The sequence below is a fragment of the Amblyomma mixtum genome, chromosome 3, assembly GCF_055824585.1.
Source record: "Amblyomma mixtum isolate Tamu chromosome 3, ASM5582458v1, whole genome shotgun sequence".
Classification (NCBI taxonomy): domain Eukaryota; kingdom Metazoa; phylum Arthropoda; class Arachnida; order Ixodida; family Ixodidae; genus Amblyomma; species Amblyomma mixtum.
In genome coordinates, this window is record NC_143014.1 from 196,823,467 (window position 1) to 196,844,281 (window position 20,815).

Genomic DNA, 20,815 nt, shown 5'->3' on the forward strand with positions numbered 1-20,815 from the left:
GCATTCCTTCGTAATTGCGGCGTCATGAGGCCAGAACGACAAAACTCGGTCACAGTGCTCCACCGTGGAGGCATATTTTTATTTTAGTATTTGACTAGAGACATTCAAATAGGACGGCAAGTAAGCGCACAAATGCGTTCGATGTTTGCATAAACGCGAGGCCGCGGAAGTTTGGGTGCTGCTCGGGGAGGCCGCTGGAAGCCGCCGCCGTTGTTGCCGCTGCCGCCTGTGGCCCCGCGCATTGAGGAGGTCTTGCCCCGGTGACCTGTTGTCAGTCAGGCCAGCCACGGAAGTCAACTCTGCCGCTACAGGCTCAAACATAAATATATGGCCACTCTGCACTGGGGAACGGGAAGAGGAAAAAAAAAAGAGGGTCACGAAGGGGGATGATGATGATGATGGGAGGAGGCAGATGATAAAAAACAAGGCACACTTGCTAACATTACAAACGCGAGTCAAGGCCCGTATCGCTTAGAAAGCGTGAGAGCGCTCGCGTTGCCTGCAAAGTTTTCGAACTATGTGGCCAAGCGACGAGGATCAACTCCTCCGAGAGGGGCCTGCTATCAAAAGACTGCAAAATAGATGCTAGCATTAGTCTTTATGCTGGGCACGCTACTAAAATATGCTCTACAGTCTCTAGCATGGGAAACATGGGGAACAGCCCGGGGAGTCCGCTTGTCCAATAAAGTGCAAGTACTTGAAGACTAATTGTTCTGTTTGAGGGTATGTAGACAGTGCGCAAGACTTACTTCCAGCGCGTTGGAAGTTAGAACTTAATCCGCCAGCTCAAAAAAGACAAAGTAATGTCCCTGTGGTTTTACCACAAAAAAAAAATTTCGGGTACGATCTTCTAGAAAACGGCTACCGTATTTCTTCAGGATGTTTTTGTTCGCATACAAGGGCACATGAGAAACAGAGTTTGTATCCCATCGTGCAACCATTGCGCATTAAAGTGAGAACAGCTCAGCGAGCTATAGAAAGGAAAATGGCGGTAGTAACTAAGAGGCAGGAAAAGGAGAGTGGGTTAGAGACAAACGCGAGTGGAAGGTATATGTTAGCACAGATCAAGAAAAGCAAACTGGCATGCAATGCGGAGAGCAGGCTACGGCGTGGATTCGAAGGGAAGACAAACGTAGTACAGGGAGCGACGAGCGTCAGGTGGGCGCGGGAGCAAGATGGCCGCGGCTGACGCAAGAAGTGATAAATTTGAGATCAAAGAGAGATGCCCTTTGTCGCGGAGTGGACGTAGTTGGGCTGCTGCTGCTGATAATGGTTTGCAATCCATCTGGTCGAAAATACGCAAGTGTTAGCCGAAGCATGTGGAAAGGGTACGCTGCAACGCGCCAGTAAATAATTCCCGCTGTGCTCTTTCGTGCACGAGTGGTACGAATTTGGGACTTGTAGCTGCAGACGCGTTGGAGATGCAGCCAGCGGGGAAACAGAAAGCGAAGGGACTGTAGCTGAGGTAACTCTGCTCAGATCAGGGGAAAGAAGAAAAAAGCCGATTCCTGCACTGCACAAATGTGCAAGCGCGCGTTGCACATGCGGTAAAATCAAAAAAAGAAAACGAAAATCGCTGACAGCCAAGCTCTCTTCCCAGAGCAATCTTCCCACGTCGAGAGCACGCGAAGAAATAATCGTTCGTTTCCCTACCGCGTCACTCGCGCTAGCGCCAATGCGATTACAGCGCGCCGAGGCATACTCGCTGAGCGAGAGAAACATGGTGGTTAAGAAAAAGAGAACGAAACACGACTGCAAAGGCTGTTCTCTCAAGTCGAGTGCGCACGGTGTGAAAAAAACTCGGAGCATCGGGAAAACGAGAAGATGCTCTGCTGGGAAGAACGAAAGGCGAGCAAGGAAAGACGTGAGAAAGGTACGGCCGAGGGGCTCCGTTCTCGAGAGTACCGGAGTACGCCGGCACTCAACTACCGCGCCCCGAAGAGTTGCACGCCGGCCGGCTCAGTCGTAAGCTCGTGCGCGCAATCGTTACCGTGCGTGGTAGGCGTGCCGCCGTGGGGGAGCGTGGCAAGCGTAGTGGGGTGTTTCGCGGCTGGCCAAAGGTAGCTCGGTAGTCGTCCCGCGCGAAACAGTAAGAGGCAAGACATCGTCAGTGACGTTCCATTCGGGGAATTTTAAGAACCAATATTGTCTCACATTAGCCGAAGGTTTCAGCACCTGGAGGGGATAAGAGCATTGAGTTGGGATTTCCGGGTCTAAACTGAGCGAATGGTCTATTGCGGTATGGAACATCACTGGACACCGTGCGCGCGTTTGCGATGTGTTGGCCTGAGGACACGGGCCGGATTGCCACTTCTAGATCAGCTAAGAGCGATTTAAAGGACATAGCACCAAATTTTTGCTTGCGTATTTTCTTCTTTCAGAATGATACGTTACACATTAATATATACATGGACCACCCTGTGATGTTCGCCTACGACCGCTAAATAATTTAGGACTAATTTTTTTTTCTTGACGCTGTTGGGGCTTTATCGACTAAACGATGGCCGTGACATGTAGTTGGTCTTTGCGTCATACATCGTTTGCTGTCATTCCAGCTCTTGAAGCCGGCGTTAAATGTTGTAGCGAATTGAAAGTACGTATCAGCGCTTATATTGCAGTTTTTTTTTCTTGCCTCACGTGACATAAATTCCAACTACATGTCACAGCCATCGTTCGGTCGATGAAACCGAAACAGCATGAGAGAGGAAATTCAGTTATAAATTATTTAGCTGTCATATGCGAATACCACGCGATGATCCACGTATTCTAATCTCTAACGCATAATTTGAGAGAAGAAAACATGCAACTATAATTAGGTGTATATAGTCCTTTAAGGCGGAGTGAAATGTAACGCATAACTGTCTACCACACATTAGCGCAAGTGACTACATTTCTGACACGTGGATCCGGTTGACAAGCGCGTTAGTTCGGATGCATTAGCCTATGATGGTTGCAAGTAATGAAAAAAAAAAGTTGTACATGTCGCGGAAGGGGATGAGGGTAGCTGTTGGTGCGGGCTGTTTCCTCAAGGCGGAAAGCCGAAGAAAGCGGGCGCAATCGTGAGTCGGCAGAAAGCGAGGAGGGAGCCGATCGGGCGTCTCTTTCGCGGCGCCTCTCAAAAGGCGCACCTGGTCGCCGAGGAGGAGGCCCCGCGGGCATGGGAAAAAGACGAGGGACCGCTCCTCCTCGCCGAGCGGCCTTTCATTCCCGCCCTATCCGACCGGAAGTGTCGGCAGCCGCCTCCTTCGACCGGCGCAGATGTCTTCTCGCTGGGGCCCCGCGCTGCAGTGCAGATGTTTTCGCGCTCCATCATGTAATTCATGACCCGGGGCTTCCTCGCGCTAGTACGCGACCGGCAACGTGTGCGTGATGTATATTTGCACAGGCGACGATTGCCGTGAGTTGGTCGAGGTGAACGGTCATCGGTGCAGAATTCAGGCAGTGTTTCCTCGTGCACAGGCCTTGGAAAACCTCGAGATTGAGTGCAAATTCGCGAAACATTAATGTAGACACGGCACTGTTTTACGCCGCCTATCGACAGTCGGACGCCAGAGACGGGAGATGCACTGCGGAACGGTTTTCTAGGTTGTGTCATTAACGTGAAATTGCTAGCTTATGTGTGAAAACTGAACCCATTCCCGGCGGCTTAAACAGTGAGCGCGATGTAGATGGCTTGCATCCAAGTTGACTCCTTCAATTGGACTGATAACGCTGTGCATCCCAGCGGATGCAAGGCAGTGCTCTTATTAATATCTTATTAATATCGTTTTCTGTTCTGGAGTCAGGTATTGAGGGACTGTAGTTCTCCAAAGGTGTTCATTACATGCAGTTTCGTGTCCGCGGTCTGAACTAGACGGCCTAAGTAAGAAGGCGCATTAGAGAAACCTGAAATCAAAACGAATGCAAGTGCCCTGCGCGCATCATGATGAACTGGGCGTTCTCGCCTCCGTTCTCAGTGCGGATGATCCCGTGCACTAAAAAAAAAAACTTGCCGCGAAAGCTTTTTCACCAGTATGCAAGGCTCCCGGCAGGAGACCTTCGACTCAATTGAATTTTTCGCCTGTTGTACGGCGCACTCGCGTTCGGCCTACTTTAGCCGCCAAGAAAAGTGAACGCTCCAACAGGAGCACGGCAGCCAGTAAAAATGTTGCGTGCCAAGACCAGCTACTCAATACCGCCGCTGTAACTTCGAAGAAAAATCGCACGCGCGAGATGCCCAAGAAAGAGGCACGGAACTGGTTTTTCGTTTTTGGACGGCCACGGTGCGGTGGTCGCTTGGCGCCGTCCTACCTGAGGCCGCCCTCTCCCTTTTCTTCTGCTGGCAGCGGCACACTCTCCACCGCTTCCTCGGTCGTGTTGCGCGGCGGCTGTGTGAAAAAGAAGAGGGCGAGGGCCAGATGCTGATCACGTGGGCGAACGAGGGGAAAATAGGCGGAGGAGGAGAGTGTGGCGCAACGCTGAAGATGGATGCGGCGGCAGTGCCTCCGAGCAGCGGCAGCAACTGGGCTGCGGCGTTCCCAGCCCCCAAGTGGGGCTGAGCGAGCAAGGCCCGCCGGGGGGAGACCACTCCCATGACCCTTGGCGGCGGCTGCCGTGTCTGCTCCTCTCCGAGTGTGGAGAGGGCACCGCTCAGAGAGAAAAGAAGCGCAAAACAAACAAGTCCGGCTCGATAATTTCCCGATTGAGGTGGATTAGAGCGCGCCTACCAACGTGTACTAACAACTGCGGCGGTAGACGCCTGCTTGGAGCCAGTGCAGTGGGGCTGCTGCAGGGAGTAGGGGGGGGGGGGGGGGGGGGAGGTATCGAGCGAACGAGTGGGTACCGCCATGCGTTTCCCTCCCAGGAGCGAGTGAGAAAGTCGCGCGCAAGACAAGGAGGAAAGGGCCTCGGCTGCCTGCAAGGCGTTTTCGTGAGAATGGAGATGATGTTGATACGGGCACTTGCGTACGCGACCCGGCGTGAGACGCTCAGTGCAGCTTACGTTCACTGAAAAACACGGGGACCGGGAACGCTGCTGGACTACGTTTTAACACTGGCGCTCATTTCCTGTTTTCCCATGGTAGTCACTTCATTCATAACACGATCGCCGGAGACCCCGCATGCCGCGATTTGTTACACGCGCGACCGGTTCATATTTAGTGGGAAGCAAATGCATGCAATAGCTGGCCAAAGGGGGCATTCAAACATTGACCTGGTAAGACAGTCTCATCGGAATATAAAAGCCATGAATGAAGTAAACGTTTTCTTCTGGGTTGTTTCATGAGTTGCAAATGTATATCTGCTATTATTTTATTAATCATTAAGAGCTCTTGTACCAACCATCACCAGTCCCACTGTAATGCATTACTAGGTCTACACCTTTTGGGCCAATAAAAGATACAAAAATATTATCCCATAAACATTACTTAGCATGAACCGAGATCCATTGTAAAGGCTGTCGTACCATGACTACGCAGCAGTGAAGGTATTTAGCTGAATCTGCACCAAAAATGTGTTAAAATTTTGAGGTAAACAAAGCGTGAACTTTGAAAGTGCACATGGTGCTTTCTATTTATTTACTTATGACAATACCTTTTATCTTTGACTGCAGGCTACCGAGGAGTGCACTGTGAAGTGGACATTGATGAATGCCTGCCCAACCCATGTCTAAATGGAGGCATATGCAGTGATCGCATCAACGGCTTCCAGTGCCTTTGCCCTGTGGGATTCTCAGGCAAAAAATGCGAAACCAATGAAGATGACTGTTCTTCCTTTCCATGTCGTAATGGGGGATCTTGCCATGATGGAATTGCCAGCTACACCTGCCACTGCCCACCAGGTCTGTTAGCACCTTTGCAAAGCACTTTTCTGGTTTTTGTTTTTAGCTATAATTTTCTGCTTTGTCATCAGGTTTAAACCAGAAAGTAAAACGTTTATGATTGCTTGTTTAATGACTCTAATGCACACACTATTCAACACACTGGCATATCTCAGCTGGCTTATGCTGAATAAAATAGAAAGCCACAAGCAATATTGTGGCATCGTTTTCAGCTTGGGAGCTTATGTAATCATCCATTTCGGCAAACAAGACTATATCCATCCATCCTCTATACAAGAACTTGCTGTTACAATCATGTAAAATAGACTTTAAAGTGTTGGATTTAATGATTGTTAATGTGGAACGTGGCCAGATAACTGCTGGATGCTCACTCATATGATATTGCATTTGCTTGTCTAGCAAGTGGCAAAGTGGCCAATCATTTGTGAGCTCGGAGAAATAGGTGGAGATGATGAGTGAAGAAATGTGCACCTTAAGCAAAGTGTTCAGTTCTGTTGGATGTGCTTAAACAGCTGCGCAAGGGCTCGGATCCACCTGTAGGCTTACATGCATGCACTGATTTTGTTGCAACAAAGTGTGGATTCTTTGCAAAATGTTCATATGCAAGATGTTATGCAGTACAGCAAGTAGGGAAGTAACTTGAGAGAAGCATATCATTGTAAGCATTAGGAGCATTTAAAAATGCGTCACACATCATTGTGTCTTCAGCAGGTGTAAAGTGAAAAGCTGCATAACAGCTTGAATGGTAACAGTTTGACTCTGTGTTTGGACTTTCAATGTGCAGGTTTTACTGGAAGCACTTGTGAAACGAATATGGATGATTGCCAGTCCTCACCATGCCATCATGGAACATGCATAGATGGGACAAATGCCTTTACATGTAACTGCCACCCTGGATACACGGGCCTTCTTTGCCAGAACCAGATCAACGAGTGCTTGAGCAGCCCATGTCAACATGGTGGCACATGTGAAGACCTTGTCAATGGCTACCAGTGTCGCTGTCGTCGTGGTACATCTGGTACAGATTGCCAGTTCAACGTCAACGAATGCTTCTCCAATCCATGTCGAAATGGTGCTGCATGCGTGGATGGTATTGACTCTTACACTTGCGAGTGTCTTCCTGGATACACAGGTATGCATCACAAATGTGCAGTATTGTTGGGCTTTAGGAATCTTGCCCATGATTTCAAATGCCTGTAGACACTTGTATAAGAATTGGCATGCATATAAGGATAACAGTTGAAATGTGCTTAACGAGTTAAAACACATTAATTAGGAGATAATGCAGTTACACTAAAAAAGAATTCACAACCTAAACTCATTTTTGTTTCATGGGGATTATGCCGCAGGTTGTATCATGACAAAGAAGGCAATAATAAAATGTGCAAGGCTATAATAGGGTTTTCTCTGCTTCCAGGTATTCATTGTGAAACTGACATCAATGAATGCGCCAGCAACCCCTGTGCCAATGGAGGTGCTTGCATTGACCTCGTCAACAGCTTCAAGTGTGACTGTCCCCGTGGTTACTATGATGCCCGATGCCTGTCTGATGTGAATGAGTGTGCCAGCAACCCATGCCAGCATGGTGGTACCTGTGAAGATGAAGTGAACCACTTTGTGTGCCACTGCCCCCCTGGCTATGGTGGTCATCGCTGTGAGCAAGACATAGATGAATGCCAGTCCAACCCTTGCCAGCATGGTGGGAGCTGCCGTGATGCACTAAATGCCTACTCATGCGCTTGCATTGAGGGCTATGCTGGGCGCAACTGCGAAACTAACCTGGATGACTGTAGTCCTAATCCTTGTCTGAATGGTGGGAGTTGCATAGACTTAGTAGGCACATTTCGTTGTGTGTGCGAAGTGCCTTTCACTGGGCCCACTTGTGATGTTGAATTGGATCCCTGTTCACCAAACAAATGTCGAAATGGTGCACAGTGCTCACCTTCTTCGAACTACCTAGATTTCGCCTGCTCTTGCAAGCTTGGGTTTACTGGCAGGCTGTGTGATGAGGACATCGATGAGTGTGCTGTGTCATCACCGTGCCGCAACGAAGCCACATGCATCAACACAAATGGCTCCTATGAATGTGCTTGCACTAAAGGGTATGAGGGCCGGGACTGCCTCATCAACACTGATGATTGCGCATCCTGTAAGTACCATTTTGGCATTGCTTTTTTAGTTTATTAATAAGGTATAGGTTGTGTTGATGCAAATGAGCCGCATTATCAGTCCTGAGCTTGACCTGAGACAACATCCAAGGCTGTTGTTGCATTGTATTGAGCTTGTCTGACAGCACCGTTTTAACCACTGCTTCCTGTACTTTCAACAGATCCATGCCAGAATGGAGGTACTTGCCTAGATGGAATTGGAGAATACACCTGTCTCTGCGTGGATGGCTTTGGTGGCGAGCACTGTTCCATTGATATTGACGAATGTGCCAGCAACCCCTGCCTCAATGGTGCTACATGCAATGACTACGTCAACAGCTATGCTTGTGCATGCCTTCCTGGCTTCAGTGGCACAAACTGCCAGACAAATGACGAAGACTGCACTTCAAGGTATGCTCCCTTGAGACTCCTCTGTAGACAACAAAACAGATTCTACAGCATGATTTCTTACCAACCGTGGCATGTTAACAACTGCTGGAAAAGCTGGTTAATGCATAAATGGAGGATTGTGTTCAAAACAAGCTGGCTTATCTGTAAGTTCTACATAAGTTCATATTTAAATCATCCGCAAAAAAAAAAGTGGTCTGTGGTTAAAGCTTTTCTTGTTACCTAAACAAGAAGCTAACCACGAAGCAAAATTATAAGCTCAAAAAATTTTATGCCTGTGGCTTGTTTGATATTGTCGAAAATTAAAATGCTGATTTCGTTTACGGTTGGCATGGTCAGCAGAGTAATACCGAATGCTGCAGACCAAAGGCCATTGTTACCTAGTGCTGTTTTTTTAAGGTGTATACTACTATAGCATTTTTGTCAATATACAGGTCATTGTGTTTAATTACATGGTCTACTTAACACCTACTTGACCTAATTCAAACTGCCGTGAATTAGGTGCTTTTCTCATATGTATACGTGCCACTTCTGCTGCGGTGAAGATCAACCATTTGAAGAGATTCATACTTGCTGCCTTCATTGATTGCTTACTCTGCCATAAGCAGTATAAGGCAGAGTAGTATTCTTCCCTTATTAAAGCACAAATTAAAATGTCAGAGAAGGTTAAGAGAGCAGCATTCGCTATTAGTTCTCATAAGCTTGTAGAAATTCTTGCCTTCAATCAGCTGTAAGGAAATGCATATAATTTTAAGATAATTTTAATAGCATAGATGTTTACATAGCTGATTAACGAGTATTTGAAGTAAAGTATATTTTACTGTCCTGTTTAATTCAAAGACATTTCAAAACTTTGATAGAGGTTTTCAGTGCGGTATTTGTCAAAATTCTAAGGGGATTACTTATTCAGCGTTATTGCTTCCTTGCATACTGCTACTCTCAAACGAAAGCTCATTTCTGCTAGTAAATGTAAATATTTAGAAAGTACTGCAGAATTGAAAGAGGTACTTGAGGCATTCTTGGGGAAAACAAAAATGCTTTTGCACACCATTTTAAACAAATTACAACTTGCAGGCTGCTGACTGGGCAAATTTGCCACCTGTGCTTTAAGTAGTTCCCGTGCTTCGAGTAGGATATTCTTGTAAATATTCTTTGTCAATGTAGCTCCTAGTTAGTAGACAGCAATTTTGTCTGCTAAAATTAGTCATTATCTAGTAAATAAAGTAATTGAAACCAATATAGGAACGTAAATTAAGTCAAGGCTGCTACAGCTTTGAAACTAAAGTTAGCAGAATGCATTCATATGCTGTTTCTCTCCTTGTGCAGCTCCTGCATGAATGGCGGAACATGTGTGGATGGTGTGAACAACTATACCTGCCAGTGCAGTCCTGGCTACACGGGCTCCAACTGCCAGTACCACATCAACGAATGTGACTCTCAGCCCTGTGCCCATGGGGCCACCTGTGTCAATCATATTGGCTACCATACTTGCCACTGTCCCTTCGGCTACACAGGTCCTCGTTGCGAGGTGAGCAGCTGAACATTAATTTTGCTGAGTCGCAAACTTTTCATTCCAGAACTTCCAATGCCAAAAACTGTAGTTGGTAGCACAGTTTAGACACATTACAGTAAAAACGTGCACATTGCAATGTCTCACTAAGATGTGTGCGGTGTTAACAGGCACACCTGCTGCACTGCTAGGTAAGGCAATCGTGCAATTAAATATTCCTGCAGCGGTTTTATGTTCACCTTACTACCCCACCTGGGCAAGCATAACTTGAAAACATTTATTGTCATGCCTGTTCAGGAACAACAATGTTGTAGACAGCTTATGTAAGGGCTATACAAAGTAGTGCACTGAGATGCAGACCTTCACTTGTGGTCTCCATCTTGACTGAATCAGCCACAGCTTTTGATCTCAGTATATTGCATGCAATAACTGAGCCAGAGAACCAGAACTTCGCTGTGCACTTTGATGGTTGTATTATTTATGCACTTGGTTGAACCTGCTGTTTTATGAAAAGTTGGTATATCTTGCATGTTTCCGTTCATTATATTTGCAGTTTGACTGCATAAAGTTCAATTATTTCTTACAGACTCTTGTTGATTGGTGCGCTACAACACCATGCCTGAATGGAGCCACTTGCAAGCAGTCAAACAATACATACCGATGTCTTTGCAAACCTGGTTGGACTGGGTTGCTCTGTGACGTGTCCATGGTCTCATGTGAGGATGCTGCACTTCAGAAAGGTTAGCCATATCTTGTATTGTAACTGTGCTTAAAGAAGACACACCATAGGAAAGCTTTGCATCATGCTGTTGTTTCTACTTTGCTTTACTGCAAATCTGTGACCTGTATGAACGATGTTCATATTTCCACGCAGGTGTCAAGGTAGCAGACTTGTGCCAACATGGTGGTGTTTGCGAGGACATTGGAAACAGTCACAGGTGCCTCTGTCCTGAAGGCTATGAAGGCAGCTATTGCCAGCTTGAAGTCAATGAATGCCTGAGCAATCCTTGTCAGAATGGAGCAACCTGCCATAACTTAATTGGCCAGTACACATGTGACTGTCCAGAAGGGTTCCAGGGACTCAACTGTGAATATAACATCAACGACTGTGACCCCAACCCATGCCATAATGGAGGCACCTGCCATGATCTTGTGAACAAGTTTGCGTGCTCTTGTCGTCATGGGACCGTGGGCATCTTATGCGAACACAATGTAAACGAGTGCTTTGAAGGTGCCTGCCACCATGGAGGAACTTGCCTTGATCGAGTAAATGGCTATGAATGTGAGTGTAGGCCAGGATATGTAGGACCCCGTTGTGAAGGAGATGTCAACGAGTGTCTCTCCAAGCCTTGTGATTCAGTGGGCACGCTGGACTGTGTTCAACTGATTGATGACTACCGTTGCGACTGTCGTCCAGGTCATGCTGGAAGGCATTGTGAGCATAAAGTGGACCCCTGTTCATCAAACCCATGCTTGAATGGTGGTGTCTGTCATCCTAGACCCCGTGGGCCTATGTGCATCTGCCAGGAGGGATTTCGGGGCGAGACCTGTGCCAACCAGAGCTGTGGGGAAAAATGGCCATGCCGCAATGGGGGTCAGTGCCGGGGCCACTCTTGCATCTGCCCCCACAGGACCACCGGCAGCCTGTGTGAAGTCATTGAAGAGGAACTCAGCAAGAGTGCTTGCTCACTGGGGCCGTGCCGAAATGGTGGAGTCTGCCGGGAATTGCCAGGTGGAAGAATAGAATGTGACTGTCTTGCCAAGTGGAAAGGCCCGCGATGTGAAGAGTATGATGCCAGTTTCAGGGCACCACCGGTGGAAGGAATTTATGATCTGTTCCTGAAATCTCTAGAAGAGGAGAAGAAGCAGTGTGCCATGCGTCGGTGTGAGAAGAAAGCAGGAAATCGTTACTGCGATGAAGAATGTAACACGTATGCCTGTGACTTCGATGGTGGAGACTGTTCATTAGGTAATTCTAAGTTGCATGGATTATCTACTGCAGTAGCAAATAGTCAAGGAGAAGCCTTTTCTTATCTATCAGCAATGCATATCTACCTCAGCACTGACGTGAAAATTTTTGTATCCTTTCCAGGTATCAATCCATGGATGAACTGTACTGCTGCCATCAAATGTTGGGATGTCTTTAGGGATCATAAATGCAACATGGAATGCAACAACATTGACTGCCTCTTTGATGGCTTTGACTGTCAAAAAAACCTTCAGCCTTGCAAGTAAGCATGATTCTTCACAAGCAAAAGTACTAAGAGCAGCATGCTAGGAGGGCATGCAGAATTTCTGGTAGCAGTTTGTAACTCTACCGAAGTGAACCATGTGTTGAATTACATGTAACTGACATTTCTATTTTTCTTTTTTTACAGTGAACACTATGATACTTACTGCATGAGGAACTATGGGAATGGCTACTGTGATCAAGGCTGCAACAACGAAGAGTGCAACTGGGATGGCTTAGATTGTGAGATGGATCCACCCTACCTTGCTGAAGGCTCCATTGTGATCATGCTCTCCATTGAGCCAGAGGTTTGTTCTTTCATATTGTGTTAAATTTCAAGCTATTTAACAATGCAACAGTGCAATAGTAGCAGTAGTGCCTTTTTATTATAACAAAACTAAAGCAAAACGGAAGGAAAACATGGGTGCTGTCTGCAGTGACTACCTTACAAGTGCAACACCTGTGATCAACTGTTTGAGCAAAGGACAAAATGTCAGCTATAATGATTGGCCAGCTTAGAGTTGTAGTTATGGGGTAAAATACACAGGCCAACTGTCCTCGAAATTCTGCATGCACTGTAGTGACATTTTACCACTTGTGTTCTGTGCCACAGGTTTTCAAGAACAACACTGTGCCTTTCCTTCGTGACATTGGCCATGCGTTGCGCACCAATGTGCTCTTCAAGAGAGATTCCAATGGTCAGGCCATGATCTACCCATGGAAAGCAACAGAAGGCCAGCTTCCCAACCACTCAGTCCTTCCAGTGTCTCGCACAGGGTAAGAACTGATAGGTTGTATTAATGCAGGAATGCTCTACATTCACAATGCTTGCTTCTTTCACATGCTTGGTTTTCTGTTCTCCGAGCACAACAGTTTTCACAGACCGAAAGTGGGTCTGTGAGCACTTGGAGTGAATTGAGTGTAAGTGTGGGTTGATGCATACACTGTATGTATGGCCATGTATAGGGTACACTGCATGCACTGCCTCATAGGTGGGAGAATGGATTATCCATATTATCAAGTAGGGCTTGAGAAAAGAGACAAAGAAGAGGAAGAAGGAGTAGTAAAAAACTTTGAGATTACCGCGGCAACCCGCATTGGAGCGATGTGAGAGCAAAACGTCCACATGCTATATCGACGTCCGTGGCTGTTCTCACGTCCATGTACTATATCGACGTCCAAGGCTATTTTGACGTCTAAGTCTATTTTTTCGCGTTTAATTAATTAATTCCACCTCATCAATCAAATTTGTTCCACGGCAACATTTTTATCACACACTATCTGTCACAATCACACTTCCACATATTTATCTTCAGAGAACAGCGTAATCGTGCAGACAAAATTGCGGACACTTTTTGCTGATGTGACGGAGCAACATAATGCTCTCGCATTAATAAAAAAAAAAGGAAGAAGCCAGCCTCAGTAGAATGCATGGCCTTCTATGGGAGCTTCGGAAAGAAAAGTACTAGTGGAAGAAAGGCCTGGTAATCTGTCATGAGCGTGGTTTTCTGTCCGAGCACACTGGAAGAAAAAGAATATAGAATACCTTTTTCACACGAGCTTGAAAGAAGGTGAAGCGACGGAGTAGACGAAGAACGTAGCCATGATAGAATACACAGGCTTCTATGGGAGCTCCTGTGAGAAGAAGAGAGGAAAGGCATGGTAACTGTCACTTAATCACGTCCTGATTAGCTCATTAGCGTTCCTATGCCACCTGATTCTTGGCTGATCTTCCAGTGTGGATATGTGCCATTAGACGCCTGGAAAACTACAGCAACAACTTTTATTTGAAGCCCTCTGCCTCTCCTCGCACAGTTGTGTTTAGTGCTGTGAGGAGAAGGCGATGGCAAGAGGAAAGGTGCATGCATTTATGCAGTGGTCTGGTCCAACATCATGGACATCCTGCAGATTTTTTTTCCTGCTTGCAGGCTGTTGCGTGCCTGAGTGCTCAACAAAGTTTGTGCTATTTTTTCCAGGACCCTTGTGCACCTTGAAATCGACAATCGTCGCTGCCTGAAATCCCAGGGCAGTGAGTGCTTCCAGTCTGCAGCCAAGGCAGCTGAGTTCTTGGCAGCAGCTCAAGCCAGACATGCCCTGGAAACACCTTTCCACATCCAAGAAGTGCTGGGCTCTGGCCGTGAGAAGGGTGGCAGTGGGGGTGAAGGTAGCCGGGCCAGCGCACTGGAAGTGGTCATCGGCCTCATTGCTGTGCTCCTGGCTGTTCTACTTATTGGTGTACTCTTCACTACCCAGAAGAAGCGTGCTCGGGGCATCACATGGTTTCCTGAGGGTTTTCTCAGCACCAGCAGTGGCCAGAGGCGACGGTCAAGGCGCAGGGGTCCAGATGGCCAAGAGATGAGGCAAGTAGCCAGCTTGGACTTGACAGCCATTGTGTTCTTTTTGCTGTGAATTGTGAGGTAACTGCAGCTTCTTTTAACCAATGAGGTGTACTATATTTTAGTTTTTATTTCCTTTGTGCTTCCCAACTATTATTCATATAAATGAGCTTCCATGGCTTAGACAGATACAAAAGGTCTTTACAGCTTGAGTTGATTTTTCATCAACTTATGCAAAGAAGCTGAAGTATAGCTGGTGATACTACTGTTATACATCGCTGCCACAGGTCTCACTGGTTCAGAAACCGGTTAGAGAAATGAAAATGGTTTTAATGATAGGCATCACAGAAAATGCTCACCTACTTATGTGTTATTTATTGGGCTGTTTAAGAACACGACGGCAGGCTGTTTAGAAACAAGGGCTCGGGTTGATTATACTATGCTTTGCTGGGACAGAACTTTCTTTGCACAAGTGCTGCTGCTTATAAATTCAATACTCATGTAATCTGCCTGGCAGGGTGGCACAAGCAAATGGTGATGGACCCCCAGAGGCCTGGAGTGATGACGAAGGAGAGAGGCCTCCAGCAAAGCGTGCACGGGGCTCACCAGACTCCGGTTGTGGGGACACAGTTGTGTCGGACTACGAGGATGAGCGGGACCCTCGGCCATGGACACAGCAACACTTGGATGCTGCTGACGTTCGTCTCCCTGAAGTGCTGCAGGCACTCACTCCCCCACAAGGCAGTGATCTCGACCATAATGTTGACGTCAGAGGACCTGGTGCGTACGTCACTTAATAGCTGTCAGGGTCTTTTACTGTCTGTGAGGTTGCGCTTTAATTGAACTCCAAAAAATTCTTGGAAAAGGCTCACTACATGCAGAAAAAAAGCACTGAGTCATTTGTTACAGCAGTTGATCTTGCCTGCTTACAGGTGAATCTTGTGAAATGAGAGTGCATGGAGGGAGATGGCTTCAGAAATTTGGACATTACTAGGCATTAGTCTGTACAACAAACACATCAAAGTTTCATTACAGTAGCACTGTTATGAAACATCATGTGGAATCATTGTTCTATAATTCTTGAATATGGACATGGGAAATGAACATAACAGTGTTATGGAAATCGTTACGACCTCAGAAAACCGAATAATATGCTAGAAAATTTGGTGTTTTCTGAATCCTGTTTGGAAATGCTATGGCTCTGACTTCCATGTGGAAAGGTGTCTTTCAGTCAACGTTTATGAAATTTGTAAATTGGCCAGGCTTCTTAAATATTCTAGTTGGCCCTTTGTTGTGCTTCTTTGCATCACTGTTCTTCATGTCACAGTCATATTTGGACCTTGCCGCAGACACTGAAATTCCACCAATGGCCCATTTTTTAGTGCAGAAGGAGAGAAGGGTATTTCACTAGCACTTTATCAAAAATGAAGCTAAAGAAGATACATTGTGGTGACATGACAAACTGGAATTGCATGTGCTATGCTGGCTCTGCTGTTGTACCATCTACTACAGTAGCAATGCTGAGGGCCAGACTGGCTGAGGTTTGAGTGAACTGCATGTGCTCTTGCCTCTGTGTCTTCAAGCATACCAGGAGCCCATTGAAGGCCTCAGAGTTAAAAGAAATGGCAGTGCTAAAGTTTATTTCTGGGCCCTTTCTCAATTTTTCTGTACAACTATTGCAGTAGAGTCTAGTTTTGTGATTTAAGGATGCTTCGAAGAAAAAAAGAAAGAAAAGGAAGCCTCGCAAGCATGCTTTACTTGAATGGTTTTTAATGCTAAAAGGTTAAGGAATTCAAGAACTTGACAGCTGTTATGAAACCTGTGCACGAATCAGGTTGGAGGAGCTTACGACTTGGAGTGGCTGTTGTGTGCTGAGCTGTTTTGTTTATTCAAGGGCTGTCACAGTTTTCACCAGTTTGATACACTGTAGTATTGCAGTTTTGAAGACTCATACTGTTTGCACTGTGCCGAGACTCGCAGATATTGACTGCTTTGTTGGGCTAATGCAACTTGTTCCTTCTGCAGGAGGCCTGACACCTTTGATGCTCGCTTCTTTTCGTGGTGGCGGTGTGGATACTGGGGAGGAGCCAGGAGAAGAGGACACCGGCTCTGCCAGCATGATCCAAGACTTGCTCATGCAAGGTGCTCAGCTTGGCAGCACCACTGAAAAGACTGGAGAGACGTCCTTGCATCTTGCTGCCCGCTATGCTCGTGCTGATGCTGCCAAACGCCTCCTGGATGCTGGAGCTGATGCCAATGCCCAGGACAGTTCTGGCAGGACACCACTTCATGCAGCTATTGCAGCTGATGCTGTGGGAGTGTTCCAGGTAACCTTCCTTGCATTGTTACCACAAATTTTACTTGTACTTTGTCAAACATGGTGTATCCCGTGTAAGCAGGGCATATATTCTCTTGTTCTCTCTTGTTGCATTTTACACTTGATACCAGGCAGACCTGGAGCTTAGTCCCCCTCTGGGGCCCTCGTATGCATCATCTTTCCTCTCACTAAAAAAATGCTGGCGACTGTTTACAATCAAAGCAAGCCCGCTGAAATTGGAATGTTGTCAGCGTAGTACAAATAGTGCAGTACCAGTAGTCAATGCAGTAGTAAACTTCAGTAGTCTGTGTGGTACTAGCTTGCTCTTGTATAAGGCCTCAGTTATGAAGACTACTGAGAGAACATACTCTCCCACCTTCGGTACTATGCATTGGTTGTGGGCCTCGGGGCCCTGAGCTTTCTTTGACTTTAAGCCCTAGGCAAACTTGAGGCATGCTAGCAAGCTAAGCACTCACTTGATGCATCATTTGATCTGTTCTAAAATTTGTGTCATATATCCCCAGATCCTGCTGCGGAACCGTGCCACTAATCTCAATGCCAAGATGAACAACGGGATGACTCCTCTCATCCTTTCCATTCGCCTTGCTATGGAAGGCATGGCAGAAGACTTGATCAACGCCGAAGCAGATGTTAGTGCAGCTGACGCTGACTCACGTACGCCACTTCACTGGGCAGCTGCTGTCAATGATGTTGCGTCAGTGCGAATTCTTTTGGCTCATGGGGCCAACCGTGATGCCCAAGATGTGCATGAAGAAACTCCCCTGTTCCTTGCTGCACGTGAGGGAAGCTTGGAAGCTGTTCGGGCACTTCTTGACCATGCAGCCAACCGTGACATCACCAACCACATGGATAGACGGCCACGTGATGTTGCTCGTGACCGCATGCACCTTGATATAGTTGAGTTGCTGGACAAGTATGTGCCAAGCCCTCACATATCAGGACTGTCCAGCCCACCAATGTTACTTTCAAGTCCAACAGTCATTGGTTCCACCAAATCTGCTAAGGGCAAGCGGCGGCAGCCGCATGTGAAGAATGGCGCCAGTAGTGCTCTGCAGCAGCTTGACATGCCAGCCACGTCGCCAAAAACTGAAGCAGCAGCCACCATCCAAAAAAGGAGGACGCCATCGATCAAAAAGTGCAGGGATCCACCAGCACTACCTGATGTTGCTCACTCACTCGACTCTCCTCATGAGTCACCGGGAGGCCCCCTCTTTTTGCCTCAGGAGGCCGTGGCCACTTTTACGAAGCAGCCCCCATGCTACGAAGATTGTGTGGGGCCCGTCTATGCCGGAGTATATGATCTGCAAGCCTATGCAAACACAGGCTCTACTGCCATGTCACAGCAGCAACAGCAGCAGCAGCAACAACATCAGCGCCAGACTTCGGTGCCTTCCAGCATGGGTGGCTATGGTATAGCATCATCACCTGCCAAGCAGCGGCCCTCGTTGCCAACGTCACCCACACACATGGCTGCCATGCGTGCTGCACACCAGCACAAGCTGCAGCAAGGAGGTCCCACCTATGACTACCCAGTGCAGCCAGCCTACTACCACTACCCCACACCACCATCCCAGCACAGCCATGGCAGTGGAGCTGAAGCCACACCCCAGCACTACCTCCACCCGGGTGAGACATACCCGACACCGTCGCCTGAGTCGCCGGGCCAGTGGTCCAGTTCTTCTCCCCACTCGGCACAGTCTGACTGGTCAGAAGGCATTTCCAGTCCTTTGGGACAAGCACTGGGTGGATCAGCTGACTCCAAACAGCAGGCAATGCAACAGCCTGGACTCCCTCACCCTGACCCTGTATTTATCTGAGTTACTGTGCAGTGTGGACTGAAAAAAAAAAATAATAATGAACGAAGACTGTGGGAGGTGGACTACTGAACTAAAACTTCCCAAGGATGGCAGTGTGTGTTGTGCTCTTCAGTGAAAGACTGCAGGACTGAACGTCTTTGTGATGGACTATTCAAAGATGCTCATATAGATGCCATGTATACAAGTTTTATTTTTTTTAAAGCTGTAGGTTTAGAGATTTCTTGCTGTAACCTGTAATGCCCAGTCGTGTCACAGCATTTTCAAGTTAGAAATGCCCTTTCTTGCTGAATATGTTTTCCTAGAGGTCAAAAGCACACTTCTGGCGGTGAGTGCCATGGACAAAAGTAGTTCTGTCCCAGTACATTTTCTAGAGTCAGCTTCCTACATCATGTGTTGCAATCATGCAGAGCCATTCTGTCCCCTATGCCACAACTAAATTTGAGACTAGTGTTATTTTTATACTTGTGGCTTGCAACATGTTTAAGAGGCATGCTAATGGGCATATCTAGTGGCAAAGAGCATTATTTATAACACACCTCTTCTGCAGCTTTGCCCAACAGTTTATATTCCAGAGGCCTCATAAGCTTGCCTGTCAAACATGTCTGTCAAGGCTTGGTACTTTTCTTGTCTGGTTACTTTGTAGTCGGTGCTAAAGTCAGCGCTGTGACTGTAATTTTATTTTCGGCTAAGGGACCATGGTAAGATGACGTTAGTACATCCACCAGCTGTTGCACAGAAAATTAACGCACATCAGAATGTAAGGTGGAAGTTAGCTTCTTATTTTCTTGAGCTCTTTCTTCTGCTTCTCTCTTGTTGCTTGAGAAAAGCTTCACTTTACTTCTTGAAGTGAATAAGCAAAGTGCACAGCTTTTATTAAATTTTTACACTATGGCAAATATAGGCTGAAAAAGCCATTTACCCTGCCAGTTTTCAAGTAAAAAATTAAAACATAACACACACCTGCCACACCCAAGACCTGGATTCTTATCTTCTTTACCATGATCACTGATAAACACAAATGGAACTAAACACTTCCATAGTCAGCCTTTGTGTATTTGTTGTAGTAAACACGTAAAGTTGCTCACAGTTATTGAAGATTGTGTTTGCATTGCTGCAAGCTAGCCTAAGGCTGAGCACTGTGCATTTGTTTTTTTTTCGTACTGTAATTTGTAAATAAGCATGTGATAATCGATTAAAACAGTGTGTCTGCTGTTTTCCTGACTTAAATTCAGCCATGAATCAGTATTCAAATTCTTTAGCACAGCTTACCAAACTGCACATTCCAAGCATAAGAAGGCTTGCAAATATTAGTGCAGGAAATAATGAAGAGCTAACACTGCTTCGAAATTTTTTCAACTATAGCTTCCATATTTACTGGATCTTGCTCAAGCCTGGAGAAGTGGCAGTGAGGTACACTTTTTTTCGGATGATGTGCTCCAATTTTGTTTTGTCATTGCAGCATATTTATTTCACAAGAAGGGGCCAAAGTAATGCTTGCGTATTTTTGCAGCAGCAACCCTTGGTACTGACTGGCAATGCCCATTGCCTTGTAGACTCGTGAAATGCTACATTGATTTAGCGTGCAGATGGATACTCAGTAAATGATTGTTTTTTGTTTAGCTGTAAATAGGTTTTTTGCCGTACCTCTGCTTTGTGTAACCATTTGACTCATTTTGATCAAGGCTCATCTTGGGCATCCTACACAGAGAGTCTGTTACCACTCATTGAATATGCTGACGTGTTTTGTTGCAGTGCGAAAAACAGACTGCATGAGGAACACTGTATGCATTGTACAATATGTGATGTGGGACTATGCAAATATATATATATATATGTGTATGTATACATATGTACAAAGTCCAAGAGTGAAACGGCATTTAGAACAAGATGAAAACTTAGCAGTGCATGCACATGCAATCCTGCCAAAATGCACTGCATGTGCATGATTCCTTTCATTGCCAATGCCAGAAGAAAAACCGTGTTCATAAGAGATGCCTGGTTGGTCATTTTCATGCTGTTCAATGGAAGCATGCACAATAAAGACAGTTCTTTGAATAAAGTGTGTTACTATATCAATGTCTGGCAATGCAACAGTAGACAGTTTATTTTTGCCCAAGTTCGAATAAGCTGAACTTAACCTAAAAGTTTCTTTTTTAGCTTGTGTAATGCACATACATGCAATGAGTCGGAGAGGCACGTTAAAAATGTATA

At 46.3% G+C, this 20,815-nt stretch overlaps 1 protein-coding gene and 1 long non-coding RNA gene across 2 annotated transcripts in view; one reads left to right on the forward strand and one right to left on the reverse strand.

Moving 5' to 3' along the window:
* N (neurogenic locus Notch protein) overlaps positions 1 to 20,663 on the forward strand; it is a 73,235-nt gene extending 52,572 nt beyond the window's left edge. The window contains exons 7-20 of the mRNA XM_089582411.1: positions 5,591 to 5,818; positions 6,603 to 6,950; positions 7,236 to 7,967; positions 8,148 to 8,376; positions 9,700 to 9,901; positions 10,470 to 10,623; positions 10,758 to 11,852; positions 11,976 to 12,114; positions 12,262 to 12,421; positions 12,727 to 12,890; positions 14,090 to 14,473; positions 14,967 to 15,229; positions 16,475 to 16,776; positions 17,291 to 20,663. Of these exons, the coding sequence (XP_089438537.1) occupies positions 5,591 to 5,818; positions 6,603 to 6,950; positions 7,236 to 7,967; positions 8,148 to 8,376; positions 9,700 to 9,901; positions 10,470 to 10,623; positions 10,758 to 11,852; positions 11,976 to 12,114; positions 12,262 to 12,421; positions 12,727 to 12,890; positions 14,090 to 14,473; positions 14,967 to 15,229; positions 16,475 to 16,776; positions 17,291 to 18,604 (5,714 nt within the window). The 3' untranslated portion in view covers positions 18,605 to 20,663. The remainder of the gene's footprint in view (positions 1 to 5,590; positions 5,819 to 6,602; positions 6,951 to 7,235; positions 7,968 to 8,147; positions 8,377 to 9,699; positions 9,902 to 10,469; positions 10,624 to 10,757; positions 11,853 to 11,975; positions 12,115 to 12,261; positions 12,422 to 12,726; positions 12,891 to 14,089; positions 14,474 to 14,966; positions 15,230 to 16,474; positions 16,777 to 17,290) is intronic.
* Positions 50 to 14,739, reverse strand: LOC149353203 (uncharacterized). Its single transcript, XR_016290932.1, has 2 exons — positions 13,660 to 14,739; positions 50 to 341 (listed from the first exon to the last, which is right to left on the reverse strand). It is a non-coding gene; the product is annotated as an uncharacterized LOC149353203 (long non-coding RNA).
* Positions 20,664 to 20,815: the final 152 nt, after the last annotated feature.